This window comes from Myotis davidii, unplaced genomic scaffold (assembly GCF_000327345.1).
Source record: "Myotis davidii unplaced genomic scaffold, ASM32734v1 scaffold299, whole genome shotgun sequence".
NCBI lineage: Eukaryota > Metazoa > Chordata > Mammalia > Chiroptera > Vespertilionidae > Myotis > Myotis davidii.
This window is the reverse complement of record NW_006293088.1, coordinates 6,864,851-6,882,543: the sequence shown is the minus strand read 5'-3', so window position 1 is coordinate 6,882,543 and position 17,693 is coordinate 6,864,851. Positions and strand designations below refer to the sequence as shown.

Genomic DNA, 17,693 nt, shown 5'->3' with positions numbered 1-17,693 from the left:
TCTCTCCCCCCCCCCCCCCCCACAACAGATAAGGAGCCCTCAGAGTCAAGCGAGGACGGAATGACGCTCACTGGCTCCAGCGCATCTTTGAGCTGCCAGGCAGAGGGGCCTTTGCGGCTGGTCTTTCTTGGACCGATCCAGAGAGGTAGGTGGGCCAAGGAGACCAGAGGGATGCTGGGAGGAGAGGCGTTATTTGTGGATGAGTTGACACTGGAATGTGACCCTCCGGCCTCCCCGCCCACAAAGCCACGGGAGAACCCTTCGGTAGGACCAGAGCTGAGAGGAAGAGTTGGTGTGAAGAGCCCGTTCCTGGGAAGTGAACTAGACCTTAGCCAGCTTCCCAAGAGGATGCTGCTGCTGGGACAGGAAGGGGTGGGAGCCCCGGGGAGCCCGGGAGGGGAGCCCGGGAGGGGACCCGTGATTCAGCTGCAGTGTTTGGTGTTTGACGTGCCCCGTCCTGGTAGAATGGGGCTGGCTGATTTGGGGAGAGAGAAAGTAAGACATTCTTCCAAAGGAACGGGCTGAATTTTGATAACTCGGTATCTTGCTTCTCAAGGAGTCCTGAGCCGGGGACATTCTGTTTCTCTAGAGAGTTGGCAGTCACTGTATCAGTAATAGGATGCTCCTTGGAGCTTCTAGAACATTAGCTGGGAGGGTGAATGCAGTCCTTTCATTGTGCCCGTGAAGAAACTGAGGCCAGAGACTGACGCTGGCTGGGCACCCCACTCTGGCGGCTGGGAGTAGCTGGGTCTGGTTGGGGAGCTCGCAGGTCCGTAGGCTGCAGTCCCCTTTGCAGGCTCTGTGGGTACGTATGTATCCTGTGGGCACACAGCTCACTCCTCCTTACCCAGATGCTTGAACAGCTCCTGTCATTTCAGGATGGAAAGGGTGCGGGTTATAGCGTGGTATCATCCTTGTAGGCCCCCCCCCAACCTCATTTTCTCTAGATCTTCATTGGTAGTTTCCAAATTTTGTTTGTTTGTTACATGTGGATCTCTTTTTAAAGATCAAAATATTTAGCAGAATTTTAACCCATAAAGTTGAGGTAAACATAGCCACTGTGTCATAGGCCAGGAGACTGGCCCAGAATTCCTTGGTTCGAGTTTCTCCTACGCACCTTGATACTTGTTTCAGAAGATGCCTTTTCATAATAATTTTTTAACCCTCAATGTTTTTATTGATAAGAATACCCAGTTACTGTAAAAAATTTGCAAAATGAAAAAAAAAAAACCCGCAAGCATAACTCTCCTGTCATTCCCCCCACCTGGCACCCACCAGTTTCCTTGTGGGAATACCCTCCCCACCCACTAGTCTCCTGTGTGTATCTTTGGAAACTTGATTGTTATTTATTGTTAAGTATTATTGCGGACTGCCACACGAGCATCACTCTTTGAATGAATATGTTTGTTTCTGCGCTGTTTCAAAAGCCCACTAGAACGAGAGTAAAGGTATAAACCTGTAAGAAAAAGAACAGGATGAGAGAGGAGGAGGGATGTGAGTAAAAACGTTGACAGGTACTAAACAGGTGTGGGGGAGAGAGGCCGAGAGAGAGCACTGAATGTCCTGTGTTGTGGGGGAACAGGCTGATGTGTCCATAGGAGCCCCCCCGCCTCAGGATCAAGAATGGGGGCTACAGAGTGTTCCCGACCTGGCGTAGAGGACGCTGGGAAGCAAGAAGATGGGCTGAAGGTGTGTTTAGAGCCACAGACACCTGGCTCAGCCCACATAGCCAGGGGGCTCCATCTCCTGCCGGGTTTCCTGCGGGCGGCGTTGGGCCAGCTGGGGGCAGGGGAGGCTGAGGAGGCACCCACCGTCCTAATTCAGGGACACCCTCTCCTGGTTGGCTCCCGGACCCGTGCAGCCTGGCTCAGCCCCACCCTCCAGGCAGGGCCTTGAAGACCTCCTTTCTGAGAAAATTGACCTCATAAGAAAAATGACCCTCGGATACTAACATTGGGGGGGACCCTGTAGAAAAACTAGGCTGCTACTTCGTCACTTCGCCGTGACACCTACTGGCAACTAGCCCTGCCTGTGCGCACACAGCTTGGGGTGCGGGTCATCGCACACAGCATGAGGCCTCGACCGGGAAATCCAGAGACCCCCACACACAGAAAGAAGAGATTCGGAAGTCAGAGACACGGTTGTTTTAAAAAAGGGAACATTCATAAAACCGTAATAAGCTATTGGATATGAAACTATGATCGCAGTAGTAAAAATTTCCATGGGATAGAGCTGGAAGATTGAAAAATAAATTCCTAGGAAAGGTAAGAAAATGAGAGAATCGGCTTGGGAGGCCCAGTATCCATCCCATAGGACCTCAAGGAAACGCAGGGAGAGAAACGGAGCAGGGGGTGGTTATCCAGGAAACTACAGGAGAAAATTCTGGACCTGAAGGAGTCCCCCGTTCAGCGTCTCTGAGTCGTGCTCAGCACAATGAATAACACAAGAAGCGGCACGTGAAGGGATGAGACCTGCTGCAGGACATCGTCGTGAGCTCTCAAAGCGCCAGAGATAGAGAAACGTTACAAAAAGCCGACAGGGACCAAAGCGGGCACATAGAGGAGGTCGGAGAACAGGGTGGCATCGGACTGGACACAGCAGCACGAGAAGCGGCAGCACAATGGAGCCACTCCTCCAAGTTTCCCGGGGAAGTTCGTTCCCAGCCCAGAGCCCTGTAAGTGCACCCCCAGCAAAGTAATAAAGGTACCTTTTAGGCAGGAATTTTCACAAACCTGACACGCCCTCCGCCCCCTTCGTGACTCTTTTCAAGGAAGACCCTGGAGGATGTGCTCCAGTCAGATGAGAACGTAGACCGAGGAAGAGGAACAGGCAGCACAATGTGCAATTGTCCCTTGTTCCCGTTCGTTGCGGCTGCCAAGTGGCCTTCTGTGTCTCGGCTGTTATCTTACTGGGTCTCGGGAGTGGTGAGAAAAAAGAAACACACTGACCCCACCACGGGACCGGAGAACCGTTCCCTCCCAAGCCTCCCCCGTGGCCGGGACCTGTGGCCTGGGCTCCACTGGTGAGATGCACCGACGTCAGACTTGACACAGAAGAGAGGGATGACGGGTGGACTGTGTCCCTGCGGCAGTGATGGGCGACAAGGTCAGGTTCTTGGCGCAGAAGCGGCAGGCGTGCAAACGGACACCCAGCACTCAGCGGCAGCGACAGAAACGCCGGCAGACATTCAGTGCGGGGTTCGCACCGTGGGCCGCAGTTACATTTCTCGTCTCGTCCGGCTGTTCGTTTTTCCCGGACTTGATAGTCGCCTCATCCTTTTGTTTGCATTGTTTCCAATGTACGAACCACTCATCCTTCTCACACCCTCCCGCGGAACTGTGACCTCCTCCCAGTGCGCCAGCCGTCCTGATCCACCAGCTCCTCTCGGCTTAGCTCACCAGGGAGCAGTGGCTTCTTTACTTGCAGCCAAGTCCCCCGACTGGTGCAGGGCCCACGCAGGGAAGGGAGTCCCTGTGATGGTGCAGAGAGGTCCCGGCACCGCAGCCATGTGGCTGGTCTGGGAGCAAGCAGCCCGCTCGGAGCAGGGTCACTGAGGGCCCCGGAGGAGTAGCTCCAAGAAGAAGGAAGCTGGTGGCTCATCTGACATATTTGCTGCATTTTAAGGAGTTTTATGGCTCTGAGGGAGAGTTTGGGGGGGAACTACATAGCCGTACATAGAAAGCAAAGAAAATGAAAAGTGAGGCAACTATCAACTACAAGAATAACAAAAAGGTGAACAAGAGAGGAAATAAAATCATAGCATACTGAGTGGCCTGGCTTTGAACAATGTTTACATAGTAAGCGCTGATGTTTGACTAACGAAAACGATCCCATCACTATATTTGGAAGACGGACGAGAGGATGTGTGTGTGGGTACTTGTAGGGAAGCACAAACTTACTGTAGGGCAAGAAGTTCAAAGTTGAAAATCCAGAAATATCAGTGCAAACCTATTGTTTGGAAATATCCAAAGAAACAACTGAAATTGGGAGTGGTACGTCTGCTTGTGGAGGTCAGGGGACTGCTAATTTTTTTTTTCTGCATTTTAGTTTTAAGCAATTATTATTATTTTTTTTAATCCTCACCCAAGGATATGCACTTTACTGATCTTTAGAGACAGAAAAGAGGGAAGAATGAGAGGGAGGGAGGGAGGGAGAGAGAGAGAGAGAGAGAGAGAGAGAAAGAGAGAGAAAGAGAGAAGTCAATCGGCCACCTCCTGTATAAGCCAGGAATGGGAATCAAACCCCCAACCCAGGTATGTGCCCTGACCGGGAATTCAACCCATAGCCTTTTGATATATGGGCTGATGCCCCAACCCACTGAGCCACCCAGCCAGGGCTAGTGTTAAGTGATTTTAACAATCATCTGCTTGCTTAACTTTCATAGATACTAACATTGAGAAGTCCTATTGTGACATCCACATGCACCCATAGTCCAGCCGGTTCATTTTCTCGATGCTTCCTGCACTGTTTGGCCCACAGGCATGTTGCCAGGATGGCTGGGTGTGTGTGTGGTGTCATTCAGTGCCTGGTGACCACACCCACTCCTTTAAGTTAGCGAGTGATCGTTGACTTAGTCATTTCCCTATTACTTTAGACTTATCACGTTTACAAACAATACCACAATGAGTACCTTAGTGCGTGTAGTTTTTTTAGCCCTTGAATTGCTTCCTTAAGACAGTTCCTGAATTCCCCACACTTCCTGGCCTGAGACCATGGGCTTTCCTACTGACTTGGGTGTGCAGTGTCGAGGGACCCCCTGGGGTGCAGCCCCTCCCCAGCTGGGCCTGGGACTGAGCATCAGGGAGACAGTTGGGATAGAAATTTGCAGGTCACGGTTTACATTTTCTGACAGCAGCAGGGGTCAGAAGTCTTTTTTTTTCCTCCATATAGTAGAACAAAATTTCCAGATCTACACCTCTCACTTATGATGTCTGTCTTGCTTTCCCCCATTGAAGATACTTTTTCCCTTTTAATTATTCAAATTATAAGTTACTGTTCTTAAATTAAAAAAAAAGTTACTGTCCTGTTGAAAACTATGGCCTTGCCCTGCCCGGTTGCTCAGTGGATAGAGCATTGGTCCATGGACTGAAGAGTCCCGGGTTTGATTCTGGTCAAGGGCATATACCTGGGTTGCAGGCTCGATCCCCAACCCCGGGTCGGGGCGTGTAGGAGGCAACCAATGGATGTGTCTCCCTCACATCGATGTTTCTCTCTCTCTGTCTGTCTCTCCCCCTCCCTTCCTCTCTCTCTAAAAATCAATGGAGCCCTAACCGGTTTGGCTCAGTGGATAGAGCGTCGGCCTGTGGACTCAAGGGTCCCAGGTTCGATTCCGGTCAAGGGCATGTACCTGGGTTGCGGGCACATCCCCAGTAGGGAGTGTGCAGGAGGCAGCTGATCGATGTTTCTCTCTCATTGATGTTTCTAACTTCCCTATCCCTCTCCCTTCCTGTCTGTAAAAAATCAGTAAGATATATTTAAAAATCAATGGAAAAAAATACCCTTGGGTGAAGATTAACAAAAAAAAAAGAAGAAGAAGAAAAGAAAACTATGGCCTCAAGGGAGACACATTTAAAATGAAGACGGGTAAACATTTAAAAAGGAAGACACACCAGAGCCCTCGCCAGGCAGCACCACTGGTCAGTGTCATCCCCACCCACCAAGGTTGCTGGTTCAATCCCGGTCAAGACACACACAAGAATCCACCAACAAATGCCTAAGTAAGTGGAACAACCAAATCAATCTCTCTCTCAGAGCAATAAATAAGATAAAGTTTAAAAAAGAAAAGGAAGAAGAAGATTTAAAAAACGACAGGGAGGCAGAAGTGGGCCGACAAGAAAAGCAGGCAGCTCGGCCTCAGCTTCCTTCCCAGGCGGACGCCGGGCTGCTGTCTGCGGGTGACGGCGCTCCGTCTCCTCCATCCTCACCCTGCCCTCCTCCTCCTCCTCAGCGCCCTCAGCCCTCAGACAAGCCCTGCCTTCCTGGTCCCGGCCGTTGGGACGTCCTGCGTGCCCGGCCTCGGCTCCTGGAGGTTCCCTTCCCTTCTTTCCCTGTTGGACGGGTCCCCACCCCAGCTGACCACCCGGACAGGCCTCGCCTTAGAGGGCAGCAGAGGCGCGGCCTGCGCTGGCCAGCCTTGCCCGCCTCCCTTTGCTGTGGCTGATGGCTTTGGTGGGGCCTCGTTCTGTCCTGAGGGCCACGGGGCCACCAGGCAGGGAGGAAGCTGGGACACGGGGCCTCCCCGGGGGACACACTGATGTGCTCCCGTGAAAGGTTTCGTATTTTGGAAAAACAGCACATCTATCCTGAGACTACCTGTTGGGGACCCTGGACCATCCACTTTTCCTTCTGGTTGTAGCTCAAGTTCTTCGTCAAGAAGGTTCCGAAGGACAGGAAAGTTCAAGGCCAAGTGCCCGCCCCTCAGCCGAGGTGGAGGATGGGGCGTTTGGTGGCCTGGAGGGCCCAGCCCGTTCCCCATCCTGTCCGTCTAGCCCAGTGGTTCTCAACCTTCCTAATGCCGCGACCCTTTAATAGAGTTCCTCACGTTGTGGTGACCCCCAACCATAACATTATTTTCGTTGCTCCTTCATAACTGTAATGTTGCTACTGTTATGAATCATAATGTAAATATCTGATCTGCAGGATGTAGTTTCATTGTTACAAATTGAACACAAAGCATAGTGATGAATCACAAAAACAATATGTAATTATATCTGTGTTTTCCGATGGTCTTAGGCGACTCCTGTGAAAGGGTCGTTCGACCCCAAAAGGGGTCGCGACCCACAGGTTGAGAACCGCTGGTCTAGCCTGACCTGTGCCCTGGGGCTGAACGCCTTTCCCACGTCCATTCTTGCCTCCCTCCCTTCCACGGCCTCACAGCAGCCCAAGTGTCTTCAGTGTGAAGTGTAAATCAGGCGTGTCAGCCTCCTGCTCGACACCAGTGACAGCCCCCCCCCCACCTGCATTGGGGACAGGCCCGGACTCCTCACGCGGCTCCCCCTGCAGGCTCCCACCCTCCCCGCCAGCCAGCTCGCCTCCAGGCCTGACTCCAGGGCCCGCCTGTTTCATGGAGCGTTTCTGGATCCTTCCCCTCATTTGAGCCTCAGTTCCCACAGTCTCCCGCGAGGACCCTTCCCTGACAAGAGACCTGCCCTGCAAGCTCGTTTTTATTCCATTTCGACGCTTTTACTCTGGGAAACCGGCCTGTCTCTCCGCTGTCCTTTCCTCGTTTTGTTTCCCCTGTTAGACTAAACCCCGTGAGAGCGGGTGGTGCTGCCCCCTCCCCCTCACATCCCCTGGTGCTCAAGTCAGTATTTGCTGAATGAATGAAGGAATGAATGAGCAGGACTTGGCCTCCTGGGACAGAGAGAGGCCCTTCCGGCCTCTTTCCCGGGGCCTCCAGGAGGGTTTTCCTCGCAGCCAGAGCAGGGGCTGGTTTCTAGAAGCTTCTTCAAGGTGGATGTGCAGGAGCTGGCCGGGCAGTGGGTGCTCTGGGTAAAGACCTTCGACTCTGTTTCTGAGGCGCCCACTGGCATCTGGCTCCCACAGAAGTCGGGCGACAGGAAGAGTGTCCATTTCCTTCTCTGCGCAATACAGAACACTTGGTTAGAAGGACTTTTAAAAATATGTATATATATTTTTATTGATGTCAGAGAGGAAGGGAGAGGGAGAGAGAGATGGAAACATCAGTGATGAGAGAGAATCATTGATCGGCTGCCTCCTGCTCACCCCACACTGGGGATCAGGCCCACTGGGAATGCATGTGCCCTGACCAGAATCGAACCTGGGACCCATCAGTCTGCAGGCCGACGCCCTAGCCACTGAGCCAAACCAGCGAGGGCTAGAAGGACTGTTGAGGCTGAGAAGGACCTGGAAGTAACCCCAGGTTGGGCGGGGGGGGCCCTACCCCTCATCACGGTGCCTGCTGGTCTTGGATCCTCCAAGCTAGTTGATGGTAGATACTTGGACGATGTGTCTAACCGCCTTCTAGGAGTTTCTGAGGCTCCTCCTCTTGGGCTTCTGGGGTTGTAACTTCAGCTCTGAAATCAGCGTTGGGCAGAGGTTTTGTCTCGGGATTGACGAGCATCTCTCGCTGTAGACAGATTGGTGGGGACCATGTCAAACTCAACGGCTAACACGGGCCAAACAAACAAGGCATGCGGCCTGTGGGCCACGAGTTTGACATGCTTGCTCCAGGGTACCTTCTGGAGGCCCATGACGGCCGAGGGCGCTCACGGAGGAGGATGTGTACGGCTCGGGGAAGTGGGCACAGTTCTCTTTTCCCCGCGGCCTGGCCCTCGCACGCCTGCTGGCTGCAGCACCAAGCAGGCTGTCGCTGTACGTGGACACAGGCTGGCAGCGGCTCCTGGTTGGAGCGGCAGCCACATTTGCGATGACTCAGGAGATGCCAGCTCAGAGCCCCGGGTCCCTGGCGTTTCAAAAGGAATGAAAGGCATTTCTTAGCAGGTCTGCCAGCCCAGGGGACTAGCAGATGGGCTGCAACCCCGTTCCCAGCCCGGAGGGGGCGCCTGCGACGCTGGGCTCCTGCATCCGTGGCCTGCCCTCCTCCTTGGAAATAAATCCAGGCCGGGAGCTGCTGGCCAGGGAGGAGGGGGGCTTCTGTTGGAATATTTGGAGGGAGTCGCATGTTCCAGAGAAAGTGCGTCTCGCTGAGAACAGCTGGCCAGGGATGGTGGGTCCTGGGGCGGAGACCTGCAGCCCAAACCGCCCTGCGGCCAGGCGGCTGTTTCTGTGTGCGGTGCTGGCTGGAAGTGGAAAGTGAAGGAAGGGAACTGAGCTCCTCCCTGTCCAGTTGTCTTTGATATTTTACTAACGGTTCAGATATGGACGACAGACGCCTGCCTGAACAGTCTGGATGACTCAGGGTGAGGGGGGATCAGTCACTCCTGGTTCGTCTTTGCTGGGCCCCGAGTGCCTTGAGGGTGGTCCTACCCCTTTCGGACCCTCTGTCTCTGTCTCATCTGTCCCCGTGGCTCCACACCTGTGTGTCACCACCGCCCCCAGATTATAGCCCGGGACCCTAACGACCTCACCCCTGAGCTCCAGCCTGGCCTCACCCTTTGGCTGTCTTCCCTGGGACGTTCAGTTAGCAGCTCAGATTCACTGTGTCTGAGATGCGGCTCTTGCTGTTTTATTGCCCCTAAAACGTAGTTCTCCCTTACGCTTCCCCATCTTGGGAAATTTCCACCCTCCCCAGCCAATCTCCCAAGCCCGAACCTGGCTGTCATCCTCCCTCCTCCCTCACTGTCCCCCATCTGACCCACCCAGCTCCTAAGTGTATCTTTTTAAAAATATATATGTTTGTTTGTTTGTTTTTATTGATTTCAGAGAAGAAGGGAGAGGGAGATAGAAACATCAGTGATGAGAGAGAATCATTGATTGGCTGCCTCCTGCACGCCCCCTTCTGTGGATCGAGCCTGCAACCCAGGCATGTGCCCTTGACCAGAATCAAAACCAGGACCCTTGGCTGATAGAACTGAAAAGTGCAGTGATAGAGCCTGCTTCAGGCATGACTGGATCCAGGAACTCAGAGGCTGTCCTTGGGCCCCGCGTGGACTCTCCACCCTGAGCTCTGCTTTCCACGTTGTCCTCTCCTCAGGTTCCGCCCCTTAAGGGCAGCAGATGGTCACCAGCAGCTTTAGGTACATATTCTGTGTTTTTCTGCTACCCCAGGAGGAAGTCCCCAAAGAAATCCAGAGGTCAAAACCCACTGCACGGATTTGATAATCCCATGCACATCCTGGAATCTCTGTGAAGATGACATGCAGTGATTGGCGGGGCCTAAGTCTCATTCTGGCTTCCACTCTCCATGACCAGGGCGAGGGTGGAGTGGGGTGGTGGTGGTGGTGGTGGAATTCGGGGCTCCGATGGGCTGGGCCTGGATCTCAGGCCAGGATTGAAGTCAGCCCATCTGAACCCCTTGAACTGAGGATGTGTTGAGTCTGTGAAAAGTCCCCAGCTTTCAGATCAAGAAACCCCCAAAATTCCCAGCACCCAGACGCCCTCACTCCCCTGCCCCCCGGGGTAACGGCTCTCCCCTAGGGGTGAGCCCCATCGTCTCTGCCAACAGAGGGGAGTCTGCCCATGCCTGCTCTCTGTGACTGAAATCATGAGCACGCACTCCTCTGGGCCTGGCTTCTTTCAGCTTCATGCTTGTGCGACGCATTTATATTGTGTGTGTTTGGAGACCACGCTCACTGCTCCGTCACATCTCGGTGGGAGGGATACAGTTTATCTCCCCACTCCCTGCTGCTGGGCCTTCGGGCACTTTCCAGGGGGTGGGGGAGGGGCCTGTCAGGAATAGCGCTGCTGCTGGCGCGCTCGGACTCCTCTTCGGCTCGCAGGCCGGCCTTCCTGTCAGGTGTTTGCCCGGGAGTGGAACCGCTGGGTCCGAGGGCATCGCGGATGCTGTCAGTTGGCCGAAGTGGCTGTGCCAGTTTGCATTCTCAGGGCGGTTCTGCAGCCCCGGCCTCGGCTGGCATCTGTGCCCCATGCCATCTGCAGAGCGGGGCGTCGGCTTCAGACGGTTGGGCTCATCGGCAGGTGCACCCTGGGTCCTGGGTCCAGAGTCCCCACTTTCTCCTGCCCCGTGTCGGGCCTTGGATCATGTGCTGCCCACACCACCCCGAGTCTTCTCCTGTAGGAGTGAGGTTTTTGTTGCTGTTTTGGATTCTCAACCAGTGATATGCTTTTTATTTATTTTAGAGAGAATAAAGGTGAGAGAGAGAGAGAGAGAGAGAGAGAGAGAGAGAGAGAGAGAGAGAGAGAAATCATTGATGTGAGAGAGAAACATTGAACAGTTGCCTTCTGTACAGGCCCCAACCAGGGATCAAACCCGCAACCTAGGTATGTGCCCTGACTAGGCATTGAACCCACAACCTTTCGACACGCCAACTGAGCCACCAGGCCAGGGCAGGAATGAGTGTTTACATCAGAGAACTTCCCTGCGTTCCCGCTGGGTGAGTGTAGTGGGAAGAGGCAGGGGACTGGGGGTGCCTGTGTCTCGGGTCCCCGTCCGTTCCTTTGGTCATGGCTTCAGGAGTGAATGGCCGGAGGTGCTCCTGACTCCCCAAGCTGGGCCGAAGCCCGTGGAGCATTGTAAGTGGTTCTCCAGCATTCCTGACGAGCCCCAGCATTTTGAATCAAAAGGAAAGCATGCCCTGGCCCGTGCGGCTCAGTGGTTGGGTATCGCCTCGTGCACTGAAGGGTTGCCGGTTGGATTCCTGGCCAGGGAACATGCCCGGGCTTCAGGCTGCATCCCCAGTGGGAGCTGCTGATTGATATTTCCCTCTCCCATCAATGTTCCTCTTCTCTCTCCCTCTCTAAGAAATCAATAAAAAAAAATTTTTTTTTTAGGTTCTTTCTTAAAAAAAAGACAAGAAAGCCTTTGGCCTGGCCGTTCTCAGAAAGAGGAACCCAGAGTAGGATGTGGTTTTACAATCAGTGGACGGGGATCACGGCAGGTTGTGTCATGGCAGCGGAGGGCGAGGTGCACATTGGGCTGCTCCGTCAGGTCTGCGTCCCACCAAAGGCCGGGCCTGGCCCCGCTGGCAGAGCCACCAGAATGGCTGTCTCCCGCTAAACATCTCCTTTCAACTTTTTCTTTTTTTTTCTTTAAGAGAGAGTCGAAAGGGGAGGAGACAGAGAGAGAAACATCGATGTGAGAGGGACACATCAATGGCTTGCCTCCCACATGTGTCCCAGCCTGGGCCAGGGATGAGCCTGCAGCCGAGGTGCATGCCCTTGACTGGAATCGAACCCGGGACCCTTCAGTCCACAGGCTGGTGCTCTATCCACCTGAGCCAAACCCACGAGGGTTCCTTTCAACGATTTTTACAAGTCATTTAAATCTAAAAAGATGTGACTTTAGGTTAGGGAAGTATTCTTCTAAAGAATAAAAATCATAAAACATAAAGGAAAAGGTTGAAAAATTGTCTGCATCCACATTAAGAAATACTTATCAAAAGAAAAAACCCCTCTATAAACAAAATAAAAAGGTGACTCGGAGATATTTCCAACTCATTTAATCAACAAAAGACTTCAATCTAGAGAAACTCCACAAGCTCATAAGAAAAGGACAAATAACTCCACGGACACGTGGGCCACGACTGTAAGCAGGCTCTTTGGAGAAGATAAACCTTTTATGGGAAGTCAGGGAGATGCAGATTATAATGACGGGAGCATCTGAGGCCTCTCCGAGTGTCGGTGAGGAAGGAAAAGTGTGTTGCTCTTGCTAACGGACGTCCCCTCTTCACTTTGGTGACGTTAATGCCGTGGTTGTACCTGCCCCAGGTGAGGCCTGTGACCTGGCAGTTCCACTCGGCGAGTGTGCCCCGGGCTGCGCTGTCCGGTGTGGCCACGCAGAGTTTGTGAGCCCTGAACTCTGAAAGAATGACTGAGGAGGGGGGTTTTCAAGCATTTTATTTCATTTTAATTCACTTAAATGTAAGAATCGGTACTTGAATTCCTTTATTTGAAAACTTTCTAAAGTATCTTTAGAATAATTTGAGTCTGCACAGCAAGTATAGATTACATAACAGATTTCAAAATAAGGGGAAAAAGTAAAATATCTGCTTAGTAATTTTTCTATCTTGATAACATCAAAATGACCATATTTTGGATATACTGGATCAAGTAAAATATATTACTCAATTTAATGTTACCTGTCTTTTAATTACTTTTTTAAATGTGGCTACTGGTAACTTTGACAGTACACGTCTCTCACTTTACATATCTCTCGGACAACACTCATCGGGACTGACATGCACACAGGGAGATGCAAGCAAGAATATACATTGTAGCCCACCCCCAGCTTGGCTGTTGAGCGGTGACCTATGAGCCAGGAGGTCATGGCTCAGTTCTGGGTCAGGGTACATGCCCGGGTTGCAGGCTCCATCCCCAGTGTGGGGTGTGCAGGAAGCAGCCGATCAATGTTTCTCTCTCACCATTGATCTCTCTCTCTCTCTCCCCCCCCACTCCCTTCCTCTCTGAAATCAATAAAAACATATTTTAAAAAAGACTAGAAAAAGAATATACATTGTAGCGTTGCTTTTGTAATAACTAGAGTAGAAACAAACCTTGAGGTTCATCCACAAGAGAAGGGGTAAATAACGTGGTTTATTTACAAAGTCAAATACCACGAGAGTCAAAAAGAATGAACTAGAGCTACATGTATCCGCCAAGTTTTAAAGCATGCAAACATATTAGGAATTGTTTGTGGGTACATATTAGTATCATACAAGTCTAAAAACATCCACGGAAAAAAAACAAAAAAAAAAACCACCAAAAAAAACACAAAAAACATCCACGGACAGTATTATTAATCAATCAGGATGCAAGTGGTGGCAGCCTGACGCGCTGGGGCATCCGGGACCTTCACGTGAGCCTGTAACCTTTCCTTACCGGGGAGCGGGTGTGACTGAGGGGATTGGGGTGACTGAGACGTTTCAACAGATTGTTTCACGACCCAAAGCCAGTTTTAAGCCCCTTGGTTTCGGGTAGAACGTCTCAGAGCCGTAGCCTTCGGTGCCTCTTCGCTCCTTTGCCAGTTGGTGGCCGTGGCCGGTCTCCCCCGCCTGTGATCCTGAGAAAAAATGATCTGAAGCTGGTCTGTTGGTGCCTTGACCTTGGGCCACTGCTGAGAGGGGCGTGGCCGGAGTGTCCGCTTGTGCTGAGAGGCAGCTCGGCCGGCTGGGCCGGTGGCCTCGGCCACCCCGGGCGGGGGTCCAGCCTGAGCCTCCCGCGGCCAAAGGTCCTGAGTCCTGTTTTCCGAAGGGTCCTCTTGAAGGCCTCCGCCGGCGCCTGCGGGCTCACCCTGCCTTCCCTCCCTTTTCAGGAGAGCTGGCGTCCGAGAAGTGAGGAAGCAGGATGCCCCCAGGGGTGGACTGCCCCATGGAATTCTGGGCCAACGAGGAGAACCAGAGCGTGGCGGTGGACTTCCTGCTGCCCACGGGGGTCTACCTGAACTTCCCCGTGTCCCGCAATGCCAACCTCAGCGCCATCAAGAAGGTACCACCTTGACCTTATTGATTGACTTTGTGTGTTCATCCTCACCCGAGGATATTTTTCCATTGATTTTTAGAGAGAGGGGGGGGGGGGGGGGGAGGGAGAAACATCGATGCTTCACATTGACGAGTTGCCTCCTGAACATGCCCCTACTGGCGCGGGCATCCAGCCTGCTACCGAGGTGCGTGTCCTTGACGGGAATTGAACCCAGGACCCTTCAGTCCAAGGGCCGGGGCTCTATCCACTGAGACACACCAGCTAGGGCTTGACCTCGAAACTAGTCCTTAGTGTTTGGAACTCGGAAAGACAGACACCCGCACTCCCACGTGTAATTTCCCAGGTTTAAGAGCCTCGGATAGGATTGTAAATGGTGTCAGTACTATCCAGGAATTGTTTAGAAACTTGCAGTTAGCGTCTGCCTAGCCTTCCTAGCTCAGCTGCCCCCTGCATGGTGCCTGTGAGAGCTCAGGCTGTGTTCCCACCTGGCCCTTCATTCTCTTCATGACCTCACTGGTGTTTCTGGAACCACGCTCCGTCCACGGCCACGTAAGGCTTTTGCTGATCTTTTGTCTTTAGGGCTGTGGTCCTAGTAACACATCTCTGAAAATCATTCTTTGGGGTTTTTTTGTTGAATAATTTTCAGGGTAAATGATGAGTCAGAACATTAGACATCTGGATGGTATTTGGTAGTGACTGGCTTGTTCCACTTACAAAGTGGGAATGTGATGTGTCTACAGGGCAGGACCTTAGCTCAGGATTCTAAAAGCTATACTTAGGAGCAGGAAAAAAAAAAGGAGAGAAGCAAATGGTGCAATGGACCGTCCTTGGGGTGTTTTTTTAGGTTTTTGTTTTTAATCTTCCCTTCCTGGGAGATTTCTTTATTTTTTTTTTCTTTTATAGCACTTTTATTTTATTTATTTATTTTTTTTTCAAAGGGTATTACATATGTGTCCATTTTTTCCCCCCGCCCAAGACAGTCCCCTAGCCTCCCCCATCCCCCAGCTGGGAGATTTCTTTAAATATAAAATTTCTTTTTTTCTATTTCAGAAGTAATATTGCACCATTGCTTCCTGTTCACCTGCAGAGTGTAGTCCTCGTGTGAGGAGTAACAAAAAATAAACAATAAACATACGAATTATATAAATCAGGATTCTGCAAACCACCAGGTTACTGGAGGACGGCCACGCCCATTCATTTACTTAGAGTTCGGGGACGCCTTCGCCTTACAAGGCAAAGTTGGTAGTTGCAGCGATTACTGTCTGGCCGCCAGCAGCGCCTAGAATATTTACTGTCTGGCCTGTGGCATAAATAACCACATGAAGAAATGGCAGTGGAATTGGGGTGTGAGATGAGACTGCTGGGACCCATGTGTTTTATGGTCACAGTGTTGGGATTTTAATTAACATACATGTATCGCTCTGAAAGCAAAAAGTAAGATTAACCTTAAAGTAATATTTACCTAAAGTTAACAAAATGGAAAAGATGTTACATTTTAACTCTGAAAGGATATAAAAGTTTTTAATCAGAATTTATCACAACGAACAATCCTGTACTGTATATAAAAAAGAAACCAGGGCACAGCCAAAGGGTTATCATATGTTTATTGTTTAGTTTTTGTTACTCCTCACCCGAGGATATTTTTCGCATTGGTTTTTAGAGAGCATAGAAGAGAAGGTGGGAAGGAGGAAGGGGAAGAGAGAGAGAGAAACATCCATTGGTTGCCTCCTGCACGGGCCTGACCAGGGCCAGGGATAGGGATCGAACCTGCAGCCCAGGTAGTGCCCTGGCCCGGGAATCGAACCCGTGACCCTTCGGTGCGTGGATCGATGCTCTACCCCGAGCACACCTGCCAGGGCGCTATGTTCATTGTCATTTTTGTGAACTGGGTTTTCATTCCATCTGCTTGATCTACAGATTCCGTTTTCCCTCTTAATGATGCCTCTTGGAGTGCTCTGTTGCCCAGGAGCCCCCGGATTCTGGGTCCTGCCTCTGTGTGATCCCTTTGGGTTCATGGCCACAATTACCCATCCCTCATGGGGGAAACTGAGGCTGGTTTCTCCTTTTTTGTCTTCCCGGGGACTCAGTGGTGAACACCTTTGCACTAAACCCTGACTGTGAGAAGGCTCCCCAGCAATCCCTGGGGGTACACCGCCCACAGAGGGGTTCATGCCCCCCTCAGTGCCTTACACTTTCCTGAATTGTTTGCCAGCATTTACAAGTCGGGGTGATGAGCCCCAGAATGATTAACTGGGGGTGCCTGGAGGTCATGTCGGGGTGTAAGAGCGCCCAGAGGAGTGGTGGCGGGACTCCCGGTGACCCCGTGGTCAGTGCTCCGGGGTCTGGAGAGGGTGGCGGTCTTGGGATCTTGCCATTGTCTTTTTCTTTAATTTTCATTTTAAAATATTTTTTATCATTTGAGTAATTTAGGTGTTGCAAGAGGATGTGATAGTTTTCTTAGAAGTATATACAAGAGACTTCAGTATGTTAGCATTTTCATTCAAAACACCATAACCAATTCAACCACAGTTGTTAATATAACAAGTATTCTCATAATTTAGAAGCTTTATACACAAATACTGAACTCTAGAAACAGGAATTCTTAATTTTTGAAAGAACTTTGTTCTCAACTCGCCAACTGAAGTCGCGGAATTGTAAACATTAGCAGTATTCTCAAAATGTTACTGCTTTCTACCTGAAATCTCGGTGATTGAACAAGGCCGGAAAGTTAGGTACTGCTCTATATACTTGTATTTCATGTTTTTCTTACGAGTTCTTATACATTTCCTGGGTCCATCATTGAATACTTTAGAAGTTTCAAGAAAATGTGGTAGTCTGCGACATCCAGCCCTTCCTGCCTGTCCTGCGCCTGGTGGCCCGCGAGGGCGACAGGGTCAAGAAGCTCATCAACTCGCAGATCAGCCTCCTCATTGGCAAAGGTACCCGGGCCAGGGGGGCCCCATGCTGCCGGCTGCCTGCCCCCGGGGCCCGGCCCCCGGCCCCTGACCCTGCTGACCCCGGCTCCCTCCTGCCTCAGGCCTGCACGAGTTTGATTCTTTGCGGGACCCGGAGGTGAATGACTTTCGGGTCAAGATGCGCCAGTTCTGTGAGGAGGCGGCCGCGCGGCGGCAGCAGCTGGGCTGGGAGGTCCTTGGCTAATTCACACTAGAGTGTCTAGCGGGAATGCAACATCAGCAGTTTTCTTCAAATGTTTGCTAAAAAGGAGTATCTGAAGGAGAAAATGTAGTAAAATAGTGACAGTGAGAAAATAAATTATTAATTTAAAAATTTTTAAATGTTAACTTCAAGAAAAGTACAAGACAGAGCAAAACATTCAGATTAATTTTATCTATCAATTATCTTGCAAATACTGAATATACATAATACAAATATTTCATTCATAATTTAAAAGTATAATTCTTAAATCACAAATGCTCTGCCAGTGCCAGGTGAGCCAGGCCTGGCTCCTGGACCCGCGCCTGGGCAGAGGCCTGGGCAGAGGCCTGGGCAGAGGCCGGGACAGAGGCCTGGGCAGAGGCCTGGGCAGAGGCCTGGGCAGAGGCTGGGGCAGAGGCCTGGACAGAGGCCGGGGCAGAGGCTGGGGCAGAGGCCTGGGGGTCGGGGAGCTGGTTCTTGGGCCCTCTTTGAGCTGATGAGCCAGGCCTCTGGGGGTC

General features: G+C 51.5%; 1 protein-coding gene across 1 annotated transcript in view; it reads left to right on the top strand.

Annotated features, from left to right (window-relative positions):
- The first annotated feature begins 24 nt into the window (after positions 1-24).
- The window catches only part of PIK3CD (phosphatidylinositol-4,5-bisphosphate 3-kinase catalytic subunit delta), a 31,638-nt gene continuing 13,969 nt past the window's right edge, over positions 25-17,693 (top strand). Inside the window, 4 exon segments of the mRNA XM_015565941.1 lie at positions 25-145; positions 13,853-14,025; positions 16,832-16,958; positions 17,057-17,166. Coding sequence (XP_015421427.1) covers positions 13,885-14,025; positions 16,832-16,958; positions 17,057-17,166 — 378 coding nt within the window. The 5' untranslated portion in view covers positions 25-145; positions 13,853-13,884.